The sequence below is a fragment of the Eupeodes corollae genome, chromosome 1, assembly GCF_945859685.1.
Source record: "Eupeodes corollae chromosome 1, idEupCoro1.1, whole genome shotgun sequence".
NCBI lineage: Eukaryota > Metazoa > Arthropoda > Insecta > Diptera > Syrphidae > Eupeodes > Eupeodes corollae.
Window position 1 is genome coordinate 193,313,251 of NC_079147.1, and position 22,481 is coordinate 193,335,731.

The 22,481-nt window shown below is 35.2% G+C and overlaps 4 protein-coding genes across 4 annotated transcripts; 1 reads left to right on the forward strand and 3 right to left on the reverse strand.

The window, feature by feature from the left end:
- Positions 1-504: 504 nt before the first annotated feature.
- Positions 505-2,550, reverse strand: LOC129941959 (protein ABHD13). The gene is made up of 4 exons (XM_056050739.1): positions 1,869-2,550; positions 1,219-1,802; positions 970-1,148; positions 505-908 (listed from the first exon to the last, which is right to left on the reverse strand). The coding sequence occupies exons 1-4, from the start codon at positions 2,026-2,028 to the stop codon at positions 800-802; spliced, it is 1,032 nt and encodes a 343-aa protein (XP_055906714.1). The 5' UTR covers positions 2,029-2,550; the 3' UTR covers positions 505-799.
- Positions 2,551-5,839: 3,289 nt separating this feature from the next.
- On the reverse strand, positions 5,840-8,197 carry LOC129939953 (kynurenine formamidase). The gene is made up of 4 exons (XM_056048154.1): positions 7,970-8,197; positions 7,796-7,897; positions 7,518-7,731; positions 5,840-6,307 (listed from the first exon to the last, which is right to left on the reverse strand). Exons 1-4 carry the CDS (start codon positions 8,070-8,072, stop codon positions 5,857-5,859), a joined length of 870 nt encoding a protein of 289 aa, XP_055904129.1. The 5' UTR covers positions 8,073-8,197; the 3' UTR covers positions 5,840-5,856.
- An 8,117-nt stretch (positions 8,198-16,314) lies between these two features.
- Positions 16,315-17,087, reverse strand: LOC129940603 (PHD finger-like domain-containing protein 5A). The gene is made up of 4 exons (XM_056048991.1): positions 16,928-17,087; positions 16,669-16,859; positions 16,521-16,606; positions 16,315-16,450 (listed from the first exon to the last, which is right to left on the reverse strand). The coding sequence occupies exons 1-4, from the start codon at positions 16,977-16,979 to the stop codon at positions 16,444-16,446; spliced, it is 336 nt and encodes a 111-aa protein (XP_055904966.1). The 5' UTR covers positions 16,980-17,087; the 3' UTR covers positions 16,315-16,443.
- Positions 17,088-19,529: 2,442 nt separating this feature from the next.
- LOC129939014 (tRNA (adenine(58)-N(1))-methyltransferase non-catalytic subunit TRM6) lies at positions 19,530-20,969 on the forward strand. The gene has a single exon (XM_056046864.1). It carries the CDS (start codon positions 19,648-19,650, stop codon positions 20,938-20,940), a length of 1,293 nt encoding a protein of 430 aa, XP_055902839.1. The 5' UTR covers positions 19,530-19,647; the 3' UTR covers positions 20,941-20,969.
- Positions 20,970-22,481: the final 1,512 nt, after the last annotated feature.

Here is a 22,481-nt window from a genome sequence, read left to right on the forward strand (position 1 = left end):
GGGTTATTTCTGAAGGAATTTTTTTTCATTGCGAATTTTTAACAAGGGTATATCTGCCCCCACAAAGGCACCACACAAGTCTGTTTCAAACTCTGTATGTTTTGAATCACTTGTCAAAAAAACTGTTGCGTTTCATTTTTCTTTGTTTTCAAATCCCTTAAATTTAAGTTGTAAGATGTTTCAACTAAAAGCCGTTCTTTTATAATGAAAGCATATAATTGATTGTTATTTTTATCGCTATCGTCATGACTTTTTTCAAGTATAAGAAATGCGAGGTCCTTTAAGAAACCCAATTAGATGCTTCCGTTTCTTCGAGGTCATTAACTTTAGTCCTTATAAAATTGATTACAGAACAACTCTACAAATGTTAAAAAATATTTAAATTAAAAATTAATTTAGATTAAAGTTTTTTTTTCTTTTTAATTTTTCTTTCACTAAGAAAATAGTTTTATTCATTCATTTCAATTTTTTCGGATAGGTCATCTTTATAGTACATATCTAAGTTTTTGTATTTAATTATGATTTTAAACTTTTTTGTTTTGTTTTTTTTTTTTTAATTCAAATACATTCAAAGAATTTAATAAAATTGAAAATCTAGAAAATTATAATGCACTCAGAATTATGTTTTACATACACCTAAATGTTCTCAACTAGAAGAAGTTTATTGCAAACGATATTTTATTATTTTATTTTAATTATTTAAATATTAAAAAAAAAATAATAATAAGTTGGTATCTTAAATAAATATTTAACGTGTGTTGGTTTTGTTTAGTACCATTAACGAAGTACTTTATAATTACTATACAATTTGTATTTCATTCCATACATTACTCTTTTCGGGTGGTTTTTGAAGAGGCAATGTAACATTTTGACACTCATTCAGAAATTCTTTAATTCCTTGGTAATATCTAAAAAAAACACAACGAGAATGAATAAAATTATATATTTTTGTCAAAATGAAAAACTTACCCCTCCACTACCCAAGTATCGTTGTGTGAACCTCCGATAAATTCTAAAATTCGTTTCTTCTCACTGGCACACTGTGTATATAATGCTCGCATCATACGCGGTGGTACCAAATTATCAGCTAGACCAGATAGAAATAGGCAAGGTGAGGTGCATTTGCGAATTTTTGTTAAGGAATGAAACTGCAAAGAAAATAAATACACACATAAAACCTCCTACTTTAAAAAAAATAGTATCTCTTTAGCTTGTTACCTTATTTTTATAAAATAGATTGGGTATATATCTCACAGAAGGATGGACTAGTTCAACAGCCATATCAGGAATACTCGTAAACGTATTCTCAACTATGGCACACATCACCTTTCGGCTGTAATTGGGATCAGCTGCCACATCAATGGCAACTGCTCCACCCAGTGATCGTCCGAAAACAACAATCTGACCATGATCGAGATCATGCCGTGTGAATAAATAATCTACCGCAGCTCTTCCATCAATAGCTAGTCCCTTTTCACTGGGACTTCCTGTGGAAAGTCCATAACCACGATACTCAACCATGAGTATATTGCAATGAAGATTATAGAATATTCCCCAGACGTTTTGCATTCGATGGCCCATGTTGCCAGCATTGCCATGGAAATAAACAAATGTCGGCACAAATTTGCTCCTCTCCTGGGGCTGACTGACCCAGAATGCATGCAGGGTAACCTTGTCGGGGGTGTGAATATTCACGGTTTCGTGGGGAAGATTGTGCATGGTCGGAATGGGAATGTAGATACGTGAGTTCGCCGGTAGATCGGGATGATATAGGAATATATCTTGAGCATAATATAGAATACCTAAAAAAATCAAGTGTTTATAGAATCACACTCACCAAATAAAGAGAGACAAGTAGAAGTTCTTACCAAGGGCTAAACAGCTAAACAGACTCAATGTTAGGAAACCACCATAGAAGAAATAAAATACAAAACAAACAATAAACGAGCCCCCAGAAGCGGCCCAAATACTACGCGGTGGTGTTATGGGAAAACCTTTGACTGCATTGTAGGCATCGTTGTGAGACATTTTTTTCGATGTCACTGTCGCTTACGCTTGTTTTGTTGTTGTCACAGAATAATTGAACAAAATTGTTTTTTTTGAATGAATTTTCTTATCTTATGATTGCCATAAATAATGAATTGATTGATTTTACTCGTCCTCTAAGAGTTCTCCTCTTCGTCGAGAGTTTATTTTTAATATGATTTCTTTTCCTAATTTTTATTGATCGTCGCTTAACCAGTAGCAGCATTAGCAGCAGCAGCAGCCGGTTGTGCGTTGTTTTAGATGAAGCACCTTCCTTTACTTGACTTCACACAGCAGCACACTTTTCAGGAAGTTTAAACTTAAAAACTAAGCAATTTTCAACACACACACAACGGATAATTAAATTATAAATCCAAATTGCAGAATTTTAGCTTCTTTTGGATTTTGTAAGTATTTTGTTGTAGGCGAACATGTTTTTCTTTTTTTCTTGTCGAGTTTTGTTGTGAGTTTGAGTTTCATAAAATTTCTCGACTTGACATTTTTTTTTGCATTGAGATTTGAAGGAAGTTTTGAAGTTTGAGTGACAGCAGATGTCATGTTTTTTTTTTTTTAAATTATAAACTGTCTGTTTTTCTTGTACAGCGGCCTTATTTACACCTATGTTATACCACGGTGTTTGCATTATACTTTTTAAATAGAATCATTTTGACGTTTCGTCATTTTATGTAACCTATCGGAAAGCATTTAGTCTGTCGAAAACTCAATGATTCCTATTTCCGTTAAAGCACAGTCAAAATTTATCTTTCATACAAAATTCTCTTCAATTTTAGTCAATCTAAAATTTAGCAAAGCATTTCAGCCCAGTGCGCGGTACGCAGCCCGAGCTTAAATTTATTTTTTTGTTGTTGAATAATATACATTATTATGCTGTCAAAAGTAAGCGGACTGATAAATTGCAAGGTGTGATTATTAAGATCTCCTTTATGACAGATTGTTGGAGGTCGTCGTTAAAAATAGGGAATGATTGGGTTGAATCTCGTCAGAAAATTTGTTTTAACGGATACAAACTCAATTGAGTTGAAGAACAATTGTACGAGTATTTTCATTGTAAAAATATCTGTCATGATATAAAACGTTATGTGAAATCTTAGGTGAGTTGTTTTTACGTTTCTCATTGTGAAGTATTTAATCCGTCAAAATTGAATGCTGTCAATTTATTATTACATTTCATCTAAGGATGTCATATTTACGATGTCCTTAAAAATTCGGGCTTTCTGAGCCGATGCAAGGTTGCAGATTTAAATAACAAACTAGAGTTTAACTCCCATTTGCGGGCTGGAGTTCCAGTAACCAACTTAGATCTCTTTCATTTAAAATGATTGGTGACAACTTTGTACATGAAACCTATAGTAAAGGGTGATTTTTTTGAGGTTAGGATTTTCATGCATTAGTATTTGACAGATCACGCGGGATTTCAGACATGGTGTCAAAGAGAAAGATGCTCAGTATGCTTTGACAATGAATAGACTTACTAACGAGCAACGCTTGCAAATCATTGAATTTTATTACCAAAATCAGTGTTCGGTTCGAAATGTGTTTCGCGCTTTACGTCCGATTTATGGTCTACATAATCGACCAAGTGAGCAAACAATTAATGCGATTGTGACCAAGTTTCGCACTCAGTTTACTTTATTGGACATTAAACCAACCACACGAATGCGTACAGTGCGTACAGAAGAGAATATTGCGTCTGTTTCTGAGAGTGTTGCTGAAGACCGTGAAATGTCGATTCGTCGCCGTTCGCAGCAATTGTGTTTGTGTTATTCGACCACATGGAAGATTTTACGCAAAGATCTTGGTGTAAAACCGTATAAAATACAGCTCGTGCAAGAACTGAAGCCGAACGATCTGCCACAACGTCGAATTTTCAGTGAATGGGCCCTAGAAAAGTTGGCAGAAAATCCGCTTTTTTATCGACAAATTTTGTTCAGCAATGAGGCTCATTTCTGGTTGAATGGCTACGTAAATAAGCAAAATTGCCGCATTTGGAGTGAAGAGCAACCAGAAGCCGTTCAAGAACTGCCCATGCATCCCGAAAAATGCACTGTTTGGTGTGGTTTGTTCGCTGGTGGAATCATTGGACCGTATTTTTTCAAAGATGCTGTTGGACGCAACGTTACGGTGAATGGCGATCGCTATCGTTCAATGCTAACAAACTTTTTGTTGCCAAAAATGGAAGAACTGAACTTTGTTGACATGTGGTTTCAACAAGATGGCGCTACATGCCACACAGCTCGCGATTCTATGGCCATTTTGAGGGAAAACTTCGGAGAACAATTCATCTCAAGGAATGGACCAGTAAGTTGGCCACCATACTTGTGAACCATCTCGTGAACCCATACACATTTCAGTTTTTGGTTCACCCGTGAACTTGCTGGTGAAGCTGAGTGGAGAACAAAGTGGAGAATTTTCGTTCACGGGCAATTCACGTGCAAAATGTACGGGAACTGTTGGTGAAGCTTTGACATTTGGTTTCCGCATGTTCACATCGTGTAATCACAAGTGTGTACCAGTGAGCAATGTAAAAAGTTTACTTTCTCCACTGGCGAACGTTCACTTCACGAGGAAGTATGTACTAGGCTTTAGACTATTTTTTGTGGGGCTACGTCAAGTCTAAAGTCTACACAAATAAGCCAGCAACTATTCCAGCTTTGGAAGACAACATTTCCGAAGAAATTCGGGCTATTCCGGCCGAAATGCTAGAAAAAGTTACCCAAAATTGGACTTTCCGAATGGACCACCTAAGACGCAGCCGCGGTCAACATTTAAATGAAATTATCTTCAAAAAGTAAATGTCATGGACCAATCTAACGTTTCAAATAAAGAATCGATGATATTTTGCAAATTTTATGCGTTTTTTTTTTTTAAAAGTTCTCAAGCTCTTAAAAAATCACCGTTTATTATCATCTTAAGACTCTATTGAGGTGACACCTAGTCGTTTTGGCCATATTAGCCTATGCACAATTTTTTTGACTTACCCTTTAATTTAAAAAATTTTAACGCCACCTTGCAGGTACAGTGAACGTACAAAATATTTCTTCATGATAATACTATTAATTTTACACACAAAGGTGAAAATAAAATCGTTAATTAATTTACATCACTTGGCCACTTTCGTAATATCTCTTGTCTCTGCCTTTTTACGGTTATTTTAGTGGAATATTTTCTAGTGAAAAAATCTAACTGTTATACTAGTGTTTTCTGAAATGCTCACCAGTATACCCGGAACCCAACTATCAAGTATAGAGATTCATGTTTTCCAGAATTTAGACATGCATTTCACATTGCTTTCAGACTTAAATCAGGATCCAATTATTTTAATTAAGAAAACACTCAAAACTCGCAAAAATTGTTATCTGCAAAGACAATTTTGGGCACAGGGCAATTTAACTTTCACATAAAAGGAAATTGAAATATAATCCGTAAAAGTCTTAAAAAGTTGAACTAGGGTTTTTTCATGTATTTTGAACTTATCACAAGAATGCTACTCTAATGTCAGCTTTAGAATACTACCATTGACTTGCATATCAGTTCTTCCTACCTTAGAAGCAATCTCTACAACTCGTTCTAAGCCTTTTGTTCATTTAATACTAATGTGTGATCCTTCGGACCCAAGCCCAACAAACTCATGAAAAGTAAATTGACTTAATTTTTGTGTTATGTATACTGGAAGGAATCCTCCATTAGTTTCCATATAAACATGTAGATCTTGTATCCCTTTCACCAAGGAACTATTCTAGAACTTCAGGACCTTTTTTCAAGGCTCGCCAAGAAAAAAAAAACACACACAAAATCTTTTTTGATTAATTTTTATTTTAAGTCCAATTGTTTAAGTATAAAACCCATGATAGATGAATCCTCATTTCTGAGTTCTTCGATGATAGTAAAATGATCATGTTCCAAGAGTTCAGATTGCTTTGTTGGAATATTTTCTGATTCTAGTCTCTTACAGAAATCCTTAGATTGTTTTTTAAACACACTACTATCATGTTCTCCAAACAAAACATAAACTTTAATATTAACTGCAGATTTATGCAATTCAAATAAAATCGGTGAAAGCCTCACAGCTGATTCTTCATCCAATGATAGAACATTATTGGGATTTGCAGCATTAACTTTATGAAGTTCACGTAGATCATAGATTCCGGATATCAAATAGAAATCCTTTATTAAATTGGAATTTGGTAGCTCTAGACAGGCGGGCTGAAGTAAAGTTGCAATTAGATAGGCACCAGCCGAATGACCACAGAAGGAGATGTTTCTGAAATATTGGAGATAAATTAATTGAATTGAAAAGATTTTTTTATAAATAGTTGCAAAAAGAGTAACATTAGAAGAAATAAGGGTCTTGAAGGTTAGGCAAGTTAGAGTATGTAATTTACCATCTGCCAAAAAATTGCATTCCAATTAACATCCCATATGTTCATTTGTAGTCGACTGCGTTCTTTGAACATAAATTTAGACCAAAAAAACTAGTTAATTTTGCAAGTGTCATAACCTTTAAATTCGGAACTTTACTTCAACAACCGCTACCTTCAGTGGACCGTGCAAAAACTACCAGAAACTTAGTTGTCTACAAAACACCTCTCAAGCAAGCTTCCATCTTGACCTCATCTCGCTGTTGACGGTGACATTCTCACTAAAGTCGTTTTCAAGTTTTCGGCCAAAATCGGGGTCCTCTTTCAAACGATTCGAAGCCCAGTCAGCGATAAACGGCGTTGTCTATGGTCATGAACTTTGAGCTCCTGGGTCAGTTGGATTCTGTAGGAGTGTAGGCCCAAGTCCCAAGTTGAAGTCTGCGAAAGGCCGAGTTGTTGTACAAGGCCTCGGGTTCTGTTGTACACTTTCACAGATCGTGGAAATGTTCTCGGCTGATCTTGAGTTCCTTAAACGTACCGCTGTTGGATGATTGTTTACTGAACTGGTCGTTTCAAATTTGGCCACCAAACGTTAAAGAGTCGAGTTTCCCCCTAACTATCAAGTCAAGTCTAGTAATGTCAAAATGACAGTTATTTTCTTTCATTCAACTGAAAGCTTAACTTTATTTCTCTATAATTTATTTGTTTTCTCCCCAATTTCATTTAATGTTTTGTGTAAAAGGGTTCCTTGCAAAATTGGAAAATGAATAAGTATATTTTATTTCAACTGCAAATACAAGTCGTGAAGGAATTGTATTTTGTCTAAGAAGTGTTTTGTAGACAACAATGATTTTTGGCACGATAAACTCAAGGTAAAGGTTTGAGAAGTAAAGTTTCGAGTTTGAAAAGTATGAAATTAAAAAAACTTACTTTTTGCCTTGGCCAGAATTTATGTAAGTTCAAGGAATGTAGTTGACTGCAAATGAATTCTCTTGTGTTGTCTGAACCTGCCATAACGTATGAGAAACATTTTTTGTACGATTACCCCCAAAAACCTTTAGCTTTTGGTTCTTGCCAACCAACTACAAACCGAACAGTCTTTTCTTCACTCACCCAGCATTTGTATCCACTGCGTATTTGAGCAAGTACTTCAAAAACTTTCTAGTCTGCTGGACAATTTCCTCTAGAGTCACATTGGGACACTGATCATAATCCATAACCACGACTCTATAGCCTCTTTCCACCAACGGTTCCACACAAATTCCAGATTCCTCCTTAGTAAGCTCTATCCAATATCCACCATGGATATAGACAAAAATGGGGGTATCTATTTTTTTAACAGAAACATGAATCTCAGGTTCATGGACATTTTCAAGCACTGATTAACTTACTAGACTCTTGATCCTTAAAGTAAATGTCCATAGATTGCATTGCAGTGTCTCCATAGCTGACATCCAAACGATGTTTATAGACTTTTCTTACACGCTGAGTTTCTGTTAATTGTGAAATTAATAAATTCGTTACAGGAACTTACAACAAAAACCAAGAAAAATGTAACCGTTAACCTTCTATGTGAATTTTCACAAACGAATTCATTATGTCTGCTGGACTGTTATCAATTAATCGATGGCTACATTGTGACGGGGAATACTCTTTATCTAGGTCCATTGTGATAGTAGCTGCTAAAACGTTGTTTTAACTTCTTCTGATATGATAATGATGCTTGGAGGTAATTTTTTAGCTCAACACACTACTCGGAGGCAGACAGATTACGACTGGTGGCGCTTATCGCGATTAATAAATGTATGCTTCCATATCAATTTGTTGTCATATAATATTTATATAAATTGTTGTGGTTGAGTGTAATTGAGATAATGCGAAATGTAGGATTGATTTTTCTTTCTGTTTTTTCAAATGTGGTTAATGATAAAGAGAGAGTGGTGATGAATTTAAAAACCTACAATGTCTAGATGTTCCTGGCCATTCACTTTTAAAGTTGTATTTTTTTTTTCAATTAAAACAAATCGGTGAATGGTTTCTTTTTTCTAGGTTTTGTTTTGTTCATTATCATCGAAAATATTGTAGTAAGAAGCTAAAGAGTAAAATTTTGCTTGAGACATGGGACCTATCACTGATAACCGAATAAAGGTCAGTATAAGACCGTATACAAAATAATAATTCTAAGGGTGCTAATCTTGAGGTTTATGGTGCTGAGAAATTACTATTACAAAATATAAGGTTTTATGAAATTTAGAATTCTTTTGAAAATCGTAAAAAGGCCCGCAATCTCTCCATTGGTATATTTTTTGTGCACTTTTTAAGTTGACACAAAACCTAATTTTTATTAGCTGATATCATTCATACTTGTTTTATTTATCGCAGCCCAAGTTTGGATAGTAATTCGACTTCAAAAGCACTGTCCGACTCTTTCCAGAGAATTGTATCCCATTTTCTGCACAGTGAGATCGTTGTTACGGGCGATTTCAATGTTCTCAATTCTCCGTGGCTGCGCTATTTTGGTCAGACAACATCCGAAGGAAGGTATATCGAGATTTTTGCTGAGTCAAACCACCTGACTCAGTTAGTTGACGAGCATACTCGGATTCCTGACGTTATAGGTCAATCCGTCAACACTCTAGACTTGTTTCTTACCTCTGATCCTAATAAATATACTGTCAGTGTATTATCGCCTCTAGGCACATCAGACCATTGTGTCATATCTGCAAATTTCGTATGCCAAACAATGCCTGTTAAAGGTAAAACCCCTACGAGAACCTATTGGCAATGCCAACTGGGACGGTTTCAATGAATTCTTCAGGAACTTTAACTGGTCACTATGCTTCCTCGATAGTGACATGAATTCCAGTGCAGATATGATTACAAACTTTGTGGAATGAGAAATTTTATCACGAATAGGCTAAAATCTATCATGGTTTGATTCGAGCTGTAAAGAGATTATTATCATCAAAAATGTAAGTTTCCGGAATTACAAAGCCAACCCAACTTAAGAAAACCGGAATTAGTTTAAACAAGCTGGAAAGACCTGTAACGGACATATACGACGCATTCAATTTTTGCATGACCAGAAATTAAAATTAAATAAATTAGGTGGCGAAACAGTGCATGAAGAACCAGGGCCTAGTGACTTACAACTCTCAACCATTCCTGTTCCCAAGAGTAATGTTGTCAGAGATGGAAGGGACCTGCAGTTTAAAGCCGAATCCGAACGGCTAATTTGAGAAAGCACTTTTCATGACAAGAATTACTCTTGGAGGATTCCATTCCTCGCAAGAGGCAGTACCCGTGAAAAAGTTAGGTGGCACAGGCAGGGATTGAACCCAAGACCCCTTGCATGAGAGTTCAACGCACTAACAATCACGCTACGGGTACTACTGACCAGAAATTACAGTAAAAAAAATACTACAATGTCCCAAAGGTAGTAAAAATTTCTGGTCATTTGTAAAAAATGTGCGTAACACTACGTATCTTCATCGGTTCCGACTCTCGTTTTTAATGACACTCGTTCTGTAAGCTCGATTGATAAAGCCAATTTGCTTGCAGCACAGTTTGCTGTTAATTCGACGCTGCCAATGAGTGACATGACTCCTCCTGAACTTGATAGTTTAAACGATTCTATGTGACGAATCATCTTTCGTACACGTTCAGTTACTAGAGTACTTACAAAAATCTTGATATACACAAATCCGCTGGCCCGGATAGTATCTCCGCTAAACGCTGGCAAAACCACTGCGTAAACTTTTCCATATGTCCTATTCAACATGTCTCTTCCCGAGTGGATGGAAAACTGCATTTGTCCAGCCTGTTCCCAGAAAAGGAAAATCCTCCTCACCATCTAACTATCGTCCAATTGCACTTACGTCCCTTCTTTCCAAGGTCATGGAAATGCTGATCAATTTTCAGCTTAAGAAATATCTTGAAGAACGAAAGCTTCTTAATGACCGGCAGTATGGCTTTCGTTGCAATAGATCCACTGGTGATCTCATGGTTTATCTCACCGAACAGTGGAACAAATCTTTACATCGTTTTGGAGAAAGTAAGATTATTGCACTTGATATTTCAAAGGCATCTTATCGAAAATGCGTGCTTGTAGTATTGATGAATCGATACTTTTTCGATGGGTTAGAAATTATCATTCAGACCGTTCAATTCAAGTAGTATTGGACGAGTTCAAATCGTCCAAAGGGCTCCGTTTTGTCTCCGACACTTTTCCTTATTTTTATAAATGATCTTTTGTCTGAATCTTCTAACACACTTAATTGTTTCGCTGATGACAGTACCCTTAGCTTCTCATATTCGTTTTTAGATTCGCATCCTTGTGCTTCGGACGTGGACTACCAACGGCAGCGTATGATAATCTCATTATCAAAATCAATCAATCAAAAACCGTGTAGAATAATGCATCGAAAACTCAATTCTGTCACAAAAGCGTAACCCTCCCCCAATGCCACTATCCATGGGTGGTACTTGCATCGAGGAGACTGAACAGCTATCAGTGATCACATATTTGACATCGCAAAAAATGCTGCTAAGTGTTTAGGTTTCTCCGAAGATGCAAGTAGTTTTTTACCCCTTCTGATCTGGCTATAGTCTATAAAGCTTACTTTCGTCCGAAACTCGAGTATAATTCTCACATCTGGCAGGTGCTCCAATAACACATTTTAGTCATTTGGAGAGAATTCAAAAAAGAGCTCTAAAATTGATAGGTGACCGTTGTTTAACTGAAACTTTTGTATCTCTTGAGCACCGCCGCCGGCCGTAAGGTTTCATGTCTGTCATTATTTTATGGCTATTTTCATAAACAATGTTCTAGTGAAATAGCCAGCTGCATTCCTCCCCTCAAACAATTTAACGGTAATACTCGTTCTTTTTGGAATGCCCATCAATTCACCCTTGAGCCCAATTTCGGACGTACAGTAAAGTACAGAGATTCTTCTTTTTAAGTCACACTACACGAATGTGGAATGCTTTACCAGGCTCAATATTTCCCACAGACTATCAAAATCAATGTGCATCGGTATCTCCTTTCCAATCCTATCATCCCTTCCTAATTGCTCGCACTGTGTATAATCATTATAAGGGTATTTATATCCCCTTGAGTGCGCGCACAATATAAAAAAATATAATATTCAGAGTTTTCCAAGCTAGGAACAGGAAGGTTCTATGCAAATCTTAAAGATGCGTTTGATTTAGTTAATTGAAATGCAATAATGTATAAGCTTTCTCGAATTGGTGCATCTTTGAAATTCATTATTAAGCTTTTGAAATAAAAGGATACAAAAGCGGTGACTTGGGATGGATCGGATTACTCAAAATAGTTTAAGTGTGCACTGCTATTTTCATTATTCATTGTACATAAATGTTAATACCCTTTTATATGCAGACAACATAATTCTCCATATAAAAGTCTGCAGCTTATGAATAATCGACTTTCCGATTATTGTAAAACATGGAAACATACCGTCGGCTTAAAATTGTAGGGCCCCTCCATCGCTGATTACAGTAATCGTTACATAATTATGAGTTGTAAGTCACTAGGCCCTAGTACTCAACAAACTGGTGCGCCACCTAATTTATTTTGTATTTATTTATTATTGAATTCAATCGTACGAAAATAAATATTTTGCCAGTCGAGCTGACAGCTCAGCCAAAGCGTTAAAATTCAGAAAATGTTACTCATTTTTCTTATGAAAATTGCAACCCAATAAATGAATAACTTACTTATTAGTGTTTTTTTAGATGAACAGCTTTGTAACATCAGCCTATCGTAGGTTTTTTATTGGTTTGAGGTTGATATAAACTCTTTTCTACTGGTATGCCTTACGGAAAAAAGACCCATCTGTCCTACTTTACATTGCTCTTAACGGGTTGTAAAAGGCGTATTTTCTTTCCCCACTAACAACCGTCCAATCGCACTTACTTACTTAATTTTCAGCCATGAACGATAGTATGACTTTCCTAACAATAGGTCCAAGATGATTTGATAGTTTATCTTACTAAGAGTTGTTAAGTACTTGAGTACATTTGAACTGCAGTACTTTTAAATTAATGACTTTAGCAAAGCATTTGATAAATTAAGTCATGAAATTCTTCTTAATAAAATAAGTAAAATTTTACTTGGTGACCGTTTCCTTATGTGAATTTCGTTTAAATCATTGAGATAGATATTATAGCGTCATGCTCATGAGTAATCTTTCATTCCAATTTAAAATCAATGTTGGTGTACCTCAAGGGAGTAACCTTGGTCCATTGCTGTTAATTTTATTTATGAATGATTTGCCTCCTCTTCCTATTAATTCTATGTCGCTAATCTTAGCAAATGATGTTCAATTTTTTCGACTTTTTAACTTCATCAAGGATTGTAAAGAGCTACAAGAAGATACATACAAATCAATTTTGGAATGGTGCATTAAAAATCGTTTGATTTTAAATATTGCCAGACAATGTGTATGACATGCAAACGTAATATAATAAATTGTGACTATATGTTGAATTCATCACGTTTGGATAGAGAATCCAGTTGGTCTGGCCTTGGTGGTGTTCTACTAGATTCAAAACTAACGTTTATTGATTAATAAATTATAAAAAACCTAACAAAAAACTCGGTTTCGTCAAAAGATTTGAGCGAGAGTTACGTAATTCATATGTTATTAAAATTTTGTAAAGCAATTTTAATCAACTCTTTACCGATTTAAATGATTTGGGCTAGGATACAATATTTTCAAATTTAAACTTTGATGGTATGGTTTTAGAAATGTTTAAAATATTATTTAATTGTTTGTTTTATGGAAAATTAAACTCAGATTTAACAATCCAAATAAAAACAAGGCTTGGGTAAAATATATAGGTATATAAAATATACCTCTTGTTGCTGCAAGCACAAAAATCTTGACTCGATGACATTCCGCGGGCCGCTTGAGAACTAGGTTAAAGACTCCAAGTCCAACACAGGGAGTCTCCCAATAGATCGCTTAGATTTTATAACTCCGTTAGATAGTTTCACTTGAGCCATTCGTATGACTCCATTTGGTTCCGGATAGATCACAATGACACGACCTAAATGCCACACTGAACATATTTCGTTGGATTCGATTACGATTACGATGTCTCCCGTCTGAACCGGTTTCGTGTCTCTAAACCACTTTGACCGTCTGGTGATAACAGGCAGATATTCGAGGTACCAGCGCCTTATTAGCTGAGCCATCAAGTGTTGCCATCAACGGCTATAAAGCTTGCTGCAAAAATCTGCTTCCTAGAATATTCCAGGGGCCGTAACGTCTCGATCATCTTTCCCGAAGAGTCTTTAGGATCAACCGGAATGTGTGTTAATGAGCACCGGTTTATCTGGCCATGACCCTCAATGAGGGCGTTCCGCACAACGCCTTTTCTAGGAACGATTCAATTTCCTTACTCACTAATATTTATTGAAAGCTTAACCTATGAGAACATTTACAAAATTATGTTCTTAGAAATAATTTGATACTATAATGCATTGCAGTATATTAATGCATAATCAGCACACGCGCCGAAATACTGTTAGAGTATCGCTTGTGCTGATTTTGCTTACATTTGAATTTCTCACGTTCTTACTGCGTGATAACTTTCCCGAGCCCCTCCCAGAGAATAGGTTAAAGCGCCATAAAACACCCTTCTGCCTTGACAAATATGCACAGAGACAGACTTCCATCTCTTTGGCATCTTTATCCAATACATTTTTTGTACCAACAAAGTTAAGACTGTTGTCACTATAGAAACATCTTTTGAAAACGCGGTTATTGGAAACTTCTAACAGCCATAGTACATTGGTCCAATCTAAGGTCATTCAACAACTGTATTTGCATTGCTTTGAATGTAAGGCAGGTGAATATCATATCGTAGCGTTTTACAGTACCTCGACTAAATTTTACCAACAAAGGGCCGAAACAATCTACTCCAAAAGTAAGTAAGTGAGTAAAAGGTCTGAAGTCAAACGCTAAGCGAGTTTTGGGAAGTTGGCCCATTAACGGCATAACCGCTTTTGCCTTGAGACATTTGCACATAAAACATGCCTTTCGCACTCTCTCAACGTCTCCTCGAATTATGATTATCTAGGCGCTTTCACGAATGTCAGATATAACAGTGGCAGTTCCCATATGACAGTTCTTTTGATGATGATAATCGATGAACAAGTTGACTAGTGGATGTCTGCTGGGTAGTTTTGGTGGATTTCGAGATGAATACGAAGAATTTGCGCTTTGAGCCCTCGAACTAAGTCCTAATGTACCATCCTCGTCAAGAAATGGCGACAAACTTTGGATAGAACGCGACGAGCTGACCCTACCACTTGAGGTAGCCTCCTTTCTCCGTTATTATTTGTTCTGTTTATAAATGACCTTCCTTTTATTTTTAAAAATTCGATTTCATTACTATACGCAGATTACGTGAAAATAATAACAGGTAATTCCTTAAGGGATTCCTTACAAGATGATCTAATTCGACTATGGGAATGGTGCAATGCAAATAAATAAATATTGACAATGTGTTTTAAACGCAAACATAACGTACTTGACTATGAAAGCAACTCTACAAACTTGGAAAAACTCTCTTACTTCTTAAAGTAAACTTTTACTGATCATATCAACTACATTAAAACAAAATAGAATTCTAGGTTTTCTAAAAAGATTTGGAAGAAAGTTCCAAGATCCTTAACATATAATAATTTATAATTTGGGCCTCTTATTATTCTACTCATAGTCATGGACTTGAATTTGAAGAAGGTTCTTAAGGTTTACTTCACGTTTTCTCCCATGGTCACATAGGGAGAAAACTAATAAGTATTCCATCCCTAACTAATCACCGCATAGATTTTCAAGGTTTGTTCTTCGTTTTTTCCCCTGGCTTGATAGACTTTTAGTACATACCTCCATATACCCCAATGGAACCCTTGATAAATCTCTCATCTCTTTCTCGTTACAGAAAGTATTTGCAGTTCTGCTTCATAGCTGGTGTATTGAATCGAACGACTCCATGTCTATTTATTCGTATTCCTGCTAGCTTACGAAGAACTTTACGCCTTAGAACCATTTTTAGCAGATCGGACTATCGCGCTAACATTTCTAACATCTGCAGTCTTTTTTGCTATAAGTAGTTGATATTATGTTAGTTTTAAGTTTAACGTGACGTTAACCATTTTACGTATGTAATACAAATTTGTGACCGATAAACTTTGAATCCTTGTATTTCGAAATGTTACAATTGTTCTCAAAGCTTCAATTATACCCTTACAAAATAAATAAAAGAACTTGGCTGTGATTACAATTATTACTGAACTTTTGGTGAATTTGTAATCCTTCTTGATTTTTTTTTTGTGTAGAAATTTTACAAGGTTCACTCCTTGTTTAGTTTTTTGAGTTCATTAGTTTTGGAGTTAGAAGTGGCCAAAAACAAAAATTATAATTGTTGTTCCATTTTCTTTAAATTGTTAAATGTTTATTATTTTTAATGTTTGATAGAAGGACCTTCTTGATAATTTCAAGTTTATTTTTAAATCGTTGCAAAACAACCAGTTTTGTTATTACGTAATAACAACATTTTATCAAGATTTAATGCAAAAGCTTGAACATATTCACCATTAAGAACACCTTCGACTTGAAGCTTGTCTATTGTACCAACAACTTCAAAGTTACAATAGCTCAGAGCCAATCTTAAGCTTGTCTATTGTACCAACAACTTCAAAAGTTACAATAGCAAAGAGGCAATCTTAAGCTTGTCTATTGTACCAACAACTTCAAAGTTACAATAGGTACTTTTATCTCAATCTAATTAGCTGTAGAAAATCCCCATATATTAGAATAGTCGCAATTTGGTGTCTTTAATGCAAAGAAATAAAGAATACAACTAAAATGCAAGATAGTAAAATTCTTATCAATTAAAAAGAACAATTTTATCTAGAAATCAGAAAAGAATGAAATTACAGTGTATTTTTATTTTATATTAAATTAGAAAACTATAAAGAAGTGACAGTCCAAGTGAAATCCTAATGTTAGTAACTGCAAAAAAAAAAACAACAATATTTAATTACAAACATCTTTGTATGAATTTTTTGCTTCGCATATTTACCTCTGTTTGAAACCATACTTTTTCCTCTCGTAGAAAAGATCGGTTTTTGAACTTCCCAAATTGACAATTTTTGGACATCCATCACGCTAGAATAACAAGTACATAGGTTAAGGTTGTTGCAATTGTTTCTTTCTTGGAATGGTCTTACATCTTTTTCTTGAATTGTACACTCTTTGCAATAGTAAGCATCTGATACTCCAGGTCCTCCACAAATAACACATCTTCCTTGATAAGATCCATAATTGCATTCATCACATATTCGGACCAGAGTACATGGTCGGACGTAGGAATCACAAATAACACATTTGCCATCGCATTTCTCACAGAGGCGTCCAATAGCTAGAGGTGAAGTTTGAAGAAAAGTGGCATGAAATAAGCCGATATTGAAATTCTTATTAAGTCCTTACCAACTCCAGGTTGTTTTCTGCAAAAAATCAAATCTGGATGATGCTTGGCCATTGTTTTATTTAATTATTTTTATTTTAGTGTTGTAAATGAAGACAAATCGGCGGCGTAAACGTTGATAAACAAAATAATTTTACTTTTGTAGAGCGAAATGTCAAATGTCATGAAATGCTTGTTTGTCCGCTGTACAAGAAATTCAACTGAAAGGTTTGTTCGTTCAGTATTTTTCGATTAATGCCTGATTTCATAAAACATTTCAACAAAGGTGGAAGAAACACATTTTAATTCTATTGGATGTTAGTTTTAAAAAAAGTCGTAGATTCGTTAAAAATAAGTATTAGATTGGTTAAAAATAAGTACTTTATTTATTTGAACAAGGATGATTTGTTGTTCAGTAGTAATTAATGAACGTGGAGTAGCGAAGGGTTGAAGTCGAAGGGGCCAATTATAGCTATCATTGGTTTTTATCCTTGAAACAAATTATTGAATTTTCTTAACAGCTCGTTTAGAGCTATAATTGAAGATTTTTTTATTATTTATTGACAAAAGTTTCCTGATATAAATCCAACGTACGGGTTTTTCTGACAGAAATCTGTCATTGGAATTTCGGGAAACATAAATCAGTGAAACTATTCGTTTCACTTTTTGACACAAAAGCTGATAAGGAAAAAAAATGAATTTCCTTCCAGAAAATGGAAAAATATATTTTTAACAAAAAAATAACTTTCTTTTTCAACTTTTTTTCTCGTACATAATTCTTTGAGTGATTTGCGGTCGTTAAGTATACATTCAAAAAGTTTTCCATCTTGATTTCAATAATAGCTATTTTCTGAAGCTAGTTAAAATTTCAATCAATCAAACAAGGAAAGAAGATGTGAATTTATGGATTAACTCTTGTTACGTAAAATTCCTTTAACAGAAAGTTTAACTTTCGATGTTTGATCTAAATGGGCGACTCACTATTGAACCGAACAAACTCATAATAAGTTCTGTTGTTAATAGATCTTAGTCGTACTAAAGAGTGAATACATTTTAAGGGCCGGTATTAATTTTGAATAACATTCAAATTAATTAGGAAATTACAGTAATTTCTTTTTATCATGATAACATTAATAATTGGTATGTTCAATTATGTTTGGAACAAAATATCGGCCAAATAGGTGCCGCGAACTCGGCAGAACTCCGATGGTAAAGCCCATAAACCTCCCCGCACCAGACAGACACTCGTTGTAGGTGCATTGTTTTTTCGACAATCAATTTTTGACTACCATCCGCCAAATGCGGCAATTCTGCTTATTGACAATTCTACTGAGGTGAAAATATTCCTAATCACTGAAGATGACTTTCTTCGAAAATTTATCATCCAATGTTGGCATTTCTTGACACCATTCTGGCACTTTACGATAATGACGTTTGAAATGGACATAAGACTTTAGTTATTGAGTCGATTGCACCTTGCAAGCGTGTAAATGTATAATGTTCATCAATGACGAGTGTGAGAGGTGCAATTGTTGGGTACAATGACGAGTTGAGGTGGACAGCTCTTTAGCCTCACTATTCCGAAGAGAAGTAATATTTTGTCCGCTGTACGAGAATGCACTAGTGTTGTCACATCTCCTCCAGGCCCGGTTTGCTCAAAATTTTGAACAATTTTTCCAATTGTTAGAAGATTCGATTGACCGAATCACGAAGTTCACGATATGCATTCTGATTTGAACTCCCATTTGCATAGTAAGCCTTTATAACTTTATTGCCTTGCTCAATTGTTTATCTTTCCATGGTTCAAATTGAATTAGTCTGAAATTGAGAATTGTCAAATGAAATGCAGAAAAAAACTTGAAATTTAAGTGTAGTTCACATTCAACATTTTCATTTCCCGTTATCTTTCCACTTTCTGCCTTCAATTCATGATATAAATAACTTATTTTTCTGTAGAAAAAAAATACCAATCAAATTTTGATAGATCATTCTTGTGGAGATATATTTTTCTGGTCTATCAGGTTTTCCGCCATGACAAGAGGAAACACTGTCATTATTAGAGATATTAGGTATGGAATGCTATTTGATTCATATTCCAATGGAAAATTCCCTAAAAATTGAGCGACCTCTTTAGCTTCCTTGAAGGTTTGTAGGACAAAATTATAATTCATTTTTAAACGCCATCTCTTTTTCTTTGCCTCAATAAAATCAACAAAACCGCCTAGAAGGGCTAGTAGCGCTATTAAATATATGGGACCAACGTGAAGTTGGCTAATAAACAGTAACTATGTAGTAGGCCAATATTGTCTTTGTCAGTGATTCAAATCTTTTAAGTGAGAGTGACAGGAAACAAAAATGTCTGCCATCCTTCAAATTGTTGATATTTAATTTAAAAAACACACAAAATTGAATTTTACTTTTGTATATAAAACCTTAAGTACTATCATCGAGGAAGCTGGTCGTGTAGAGCGTTTTGACTTAACCTTTGTACTTTGTATGAAAAATCTCCGACTATGTTACCAAACGCACCTTAACAATAAGTAGCAATTCAACATACAAATAAGTAAACAAACTAAACTACCTTTTGTCATATAGATGACAGTTTATTTGACATATTAAAAAGCCGCTTCCTTCACGTGGGACTTGGTTATTTTGTTTTGCATTTTTTAAATTACATTTAAATCAAGAATCAAGAAAAACTTAATAAAATCACCTGAAAATAGTGAAAATAACTGCGACGAAAATGCTAGAAAATCCAATAAAAATAAAAACAGGTGACTATGTCATTCTGCAGCGTCAAAAATACACCAAACTGCAAAAGTTCGGCAACCTCGATACGACAGCAGTTCTCGGCAAAGATCATCTTGAACTTCGCGCCATCGATGGTCATCCTTATTACTCTACGTTCAAGATGGTCCAAAAGGAAGGTAAAGGTCGTAATCGATCTTGCACTCTGCAAATTTGCTCCGAAACAGAAATGCGCAATATTTTCGATGTTCTCGGTGGTTCGGGCAGTGGAGCAGATAATCGCAATATAATTGACGATGGAGGATCTCAGAATCTAGGTCCTGAAGATATTTCCAAACTGCGAGAAGAATGCAATGATTCGTCGAAGATAATTGAGAAGATCGTCGAGAATTCGAAGACTTTTAATTCAAAGACCGAATATTCGCAGGAAAAGTATTTGAAAAAGAAGGAAAAGAAGTACTTTGAGTTCGTTCAAATTCGGCAGCCTTCAATAAGACTCCTGACAGAGATCTTCTATCGACAGGATCCTGACAAAATTCAAGGTATTCGCATAGATACCTTGTCACAGATGATTTCCTATTCAGGTGTAAGTGCTTTTGGCAATTATCTTCTGTATGAATCGGGGACAAATGGCCTCCTGCCAGCTGCTTTTCTTAATGCTATGGGAGCCGATACTGAAGCTCAAATGGTCCACATGCACCCTGGCAATGTCCCCCAGAAACAAGCCATTCTGGCTCTCAATATGCCTGAGGAGCAGACTAAGCGCTGCGTGTCTGTGAATATCTACTCGGTTTTGCGTGAATACTATCAGGGCTCGCCAGACGAACAAGAAGCTGTTATCGAAAAACTCGAAGTACAAACACCCACCGATGAAAATCCCAGCAAGAAGCCCCGACTAGATGAATCTGAAAATGCCACTGCTCAGGCTCAGGCATCAACATCCACTGAAAAACCAGCACAAAAATGGCAATTGGAAAACAAACGAGCCTGTGAATTGATGAAAGAACAATTTGATTCACTGATAATTGCAGCCAAGGAACACCCAGTGAATATCACAAAGACCTTGTTGACTTTTGTGAAACCATCAAGGCCGGTGGTAATTTTTAGCCAGTGCAAGGAAGTACTTATGGAATTGTATGTTGAGTTAAAATCGACCACAGAAGTGACGAATTTACATTTGACATCGAATTGGTTGAGAATGTATCAAATTTTACCAAACAGAACGCATCCCGAGGTCAATATGAACGGGAACAGTGGTTATCTACTATGTGGATATACAATAAGATAGAAAATAAATAAACATATTTTTTTTTTAAATGATTAACAAGTTTTTATATTAAATTTATTTATGATAATTCGATACCCGCAATTGTAAGTTTCTCATATCCTACTTTCTATGTCTTACTTGGGTTGAATGCTATTAAAAAAACCTTATGCTGCGAGACGGCCTCTGTCCCACCCAACCTAATACTCCATTTTCCGGAGCTTAGATTTCTTCATTTAAACTGATTACCAACTCACAGCGATCCCTCCCGTACCCAGTGAAAATGTTTGTAGTGAGCCATTGAAGTTTTCTACTCCGCAAAGTATTTGGGTGTAAATTTAAATTTTTAGTTATTTTGCTTTGGTAAGAGTAAGATCTTCTCTGAGCCTTAATCGAAAGCTTTCGCTTGTTAAGCTTATCTTGCCGGATACAAAAACCTCCCAGTTCATGTTTCTAAGATTTTGGAGATTTCTGTTTTTGCAAAAATTAAGGACAACATTTTTGGTTTTTGCTGTCAAAACTCTGAGAATAGAAGTTTTTAGATTTGGTTTCTTAAGGAAGAAAATAAATGTTTGTATTCTTAATTCATTAAAAGTTCATCATATTTTTTTACGTTGAATTGATTTTCTTAATGTTTGTAATACATTTTAAATTTAACGGGTGTTTTTTATACGTTTAGTATCAATCTGGTAGTACTTTTTAGGAGTTGATCTTTTTGACAGCTGTCACTTGGTATTGCTACGTTTGGATATGTTCAGACGACTTAAGGGACTTGATAGTAAGGCCAGAGAGAAAAAAACTAAACGAGAGAACCAACTTCGACGGTTGCTCTCTTTTTGCCTACAAGCTGCGATTTGCACATAAACTTGCATAAGTATTAACTCCATGTAAAAAAAATGTGGGGAACGAATACTTATGCAAGAAGATGTGCATCTCCACATTAAAAAAAAAATGGCGTCCACCTTCGAAAAATGGCGGATGCCATGTTGTTCAGAGGTGTTCAAAGAAAATTCAAAATTGTGGATGAAAAATTTGTTGGTATTCTCATTGTGTTACTTTGGGAGTAATATCATTCGAATATGAAGTGAAATTAATTACTCTTGTTAGGTGCCAGAACAATTAAGATTTAGCAACAATTGTAAACTACGCATTTAGAGAAATATTAGTTAGTTATTTGAAGCCAGTTTTAATTATTAAGTCAGTAAAATAAATTAGGTGGTGCAACGGTGCAATGAGAATTAGGACCTAGAAACATAAAACTCTGAAAGCACTACAACTATTATTTGTTTTATTATTAGCTGCGTTTATGCAGCTTCAGTTCAATTTTCAGAGTTCATTGACTTAATTTTGGCTGCGAGAGTTGCTGGAACATTGACAACGAGAGTTAAAGAATGTAAACATGGATCATTAAAATAAAACAACGCAGAAACATTGAAAACATTTTTATATACTCATCTCTTTTTTACATTCCTATTGTATTTGTGTGTACTCGTTGTTTATTTTCTTTATGTTACCGACATTTCCAAAATGCGATTTAAGTAGAGACTAAATAAGAACCGTAAACT

Bases quoted from the DNA above. Each gene is read 5' to 3' on its own strand.
- LOC129939953 (XM_056048154.1), bottom strand. From the start codon at position 8,072: ATGGACCTAGATAAAGAGTATTCCCCGTCACAATGTAGCCATCGATTA. The intron at 7,732-7,795 runs GTAAGTTAATCA...TTAAAAAAATAG, and splicing joins CTTTAAGGATCAAGAGTCTA to ATACCCCCATTTTTGTCTAT. The intron at 6,308-7,517 runs GTGAGTGAAGAA...CCAATATTTCAG, and splicing joins GCAGTGGATACAAATGCTGG to AAACATCTCCTTCTGTGGTC.
- LOC129941959 (XM_056050739.1), bottom strand. From the start codon at position 2,028: ATGTCTCACAACGATGCCTACAATGCAGTCAAAGGTTTTCCCATAACA. The intron at 1,803-1,868 runs GTAAGAACTTCT...TGATTTTTTTAG, and splicing joins GTTTAGCTGTTTAGCCCTTG to GTATTCTATATTATGCTCAA. The intron at 909-969 runs GTAAGTTTTTCA...TGTTTTTTTTAG, and splicing joins GATACTTGGGTAGTGGAGGG to ATATTACCAAGGAATTAAAG.
- LOC129939014 (XM_056046864.1), top strand. From the start codon at position 19,648: ATGCTAGAAAATCCAATAAAAATAAAAACAGGTGACTATGTCATTCTG.
- LOC129940603 (XM_056048991.1), bottom strand. From the start codon at position 16,979: ATGGCCAAGCATCATCCAGATTTGATTTTTTGCAGAAAACAACCTGGA. The intron at 16,860-16,927 runs GTAAGGACTTAA...CTTCACCTCTAG, and splicing joins CAGAAAACAACCTGGAGTTG to CTATTGGACGCCTCTGTGAG. The intron at 16,607-16,668 runs GTAAGACCATTC...TTGTTATTCTAG, and splicing joins GTACAATTCAAGAAAAAGAT to CGTGATGGATGTCCAAAAAT.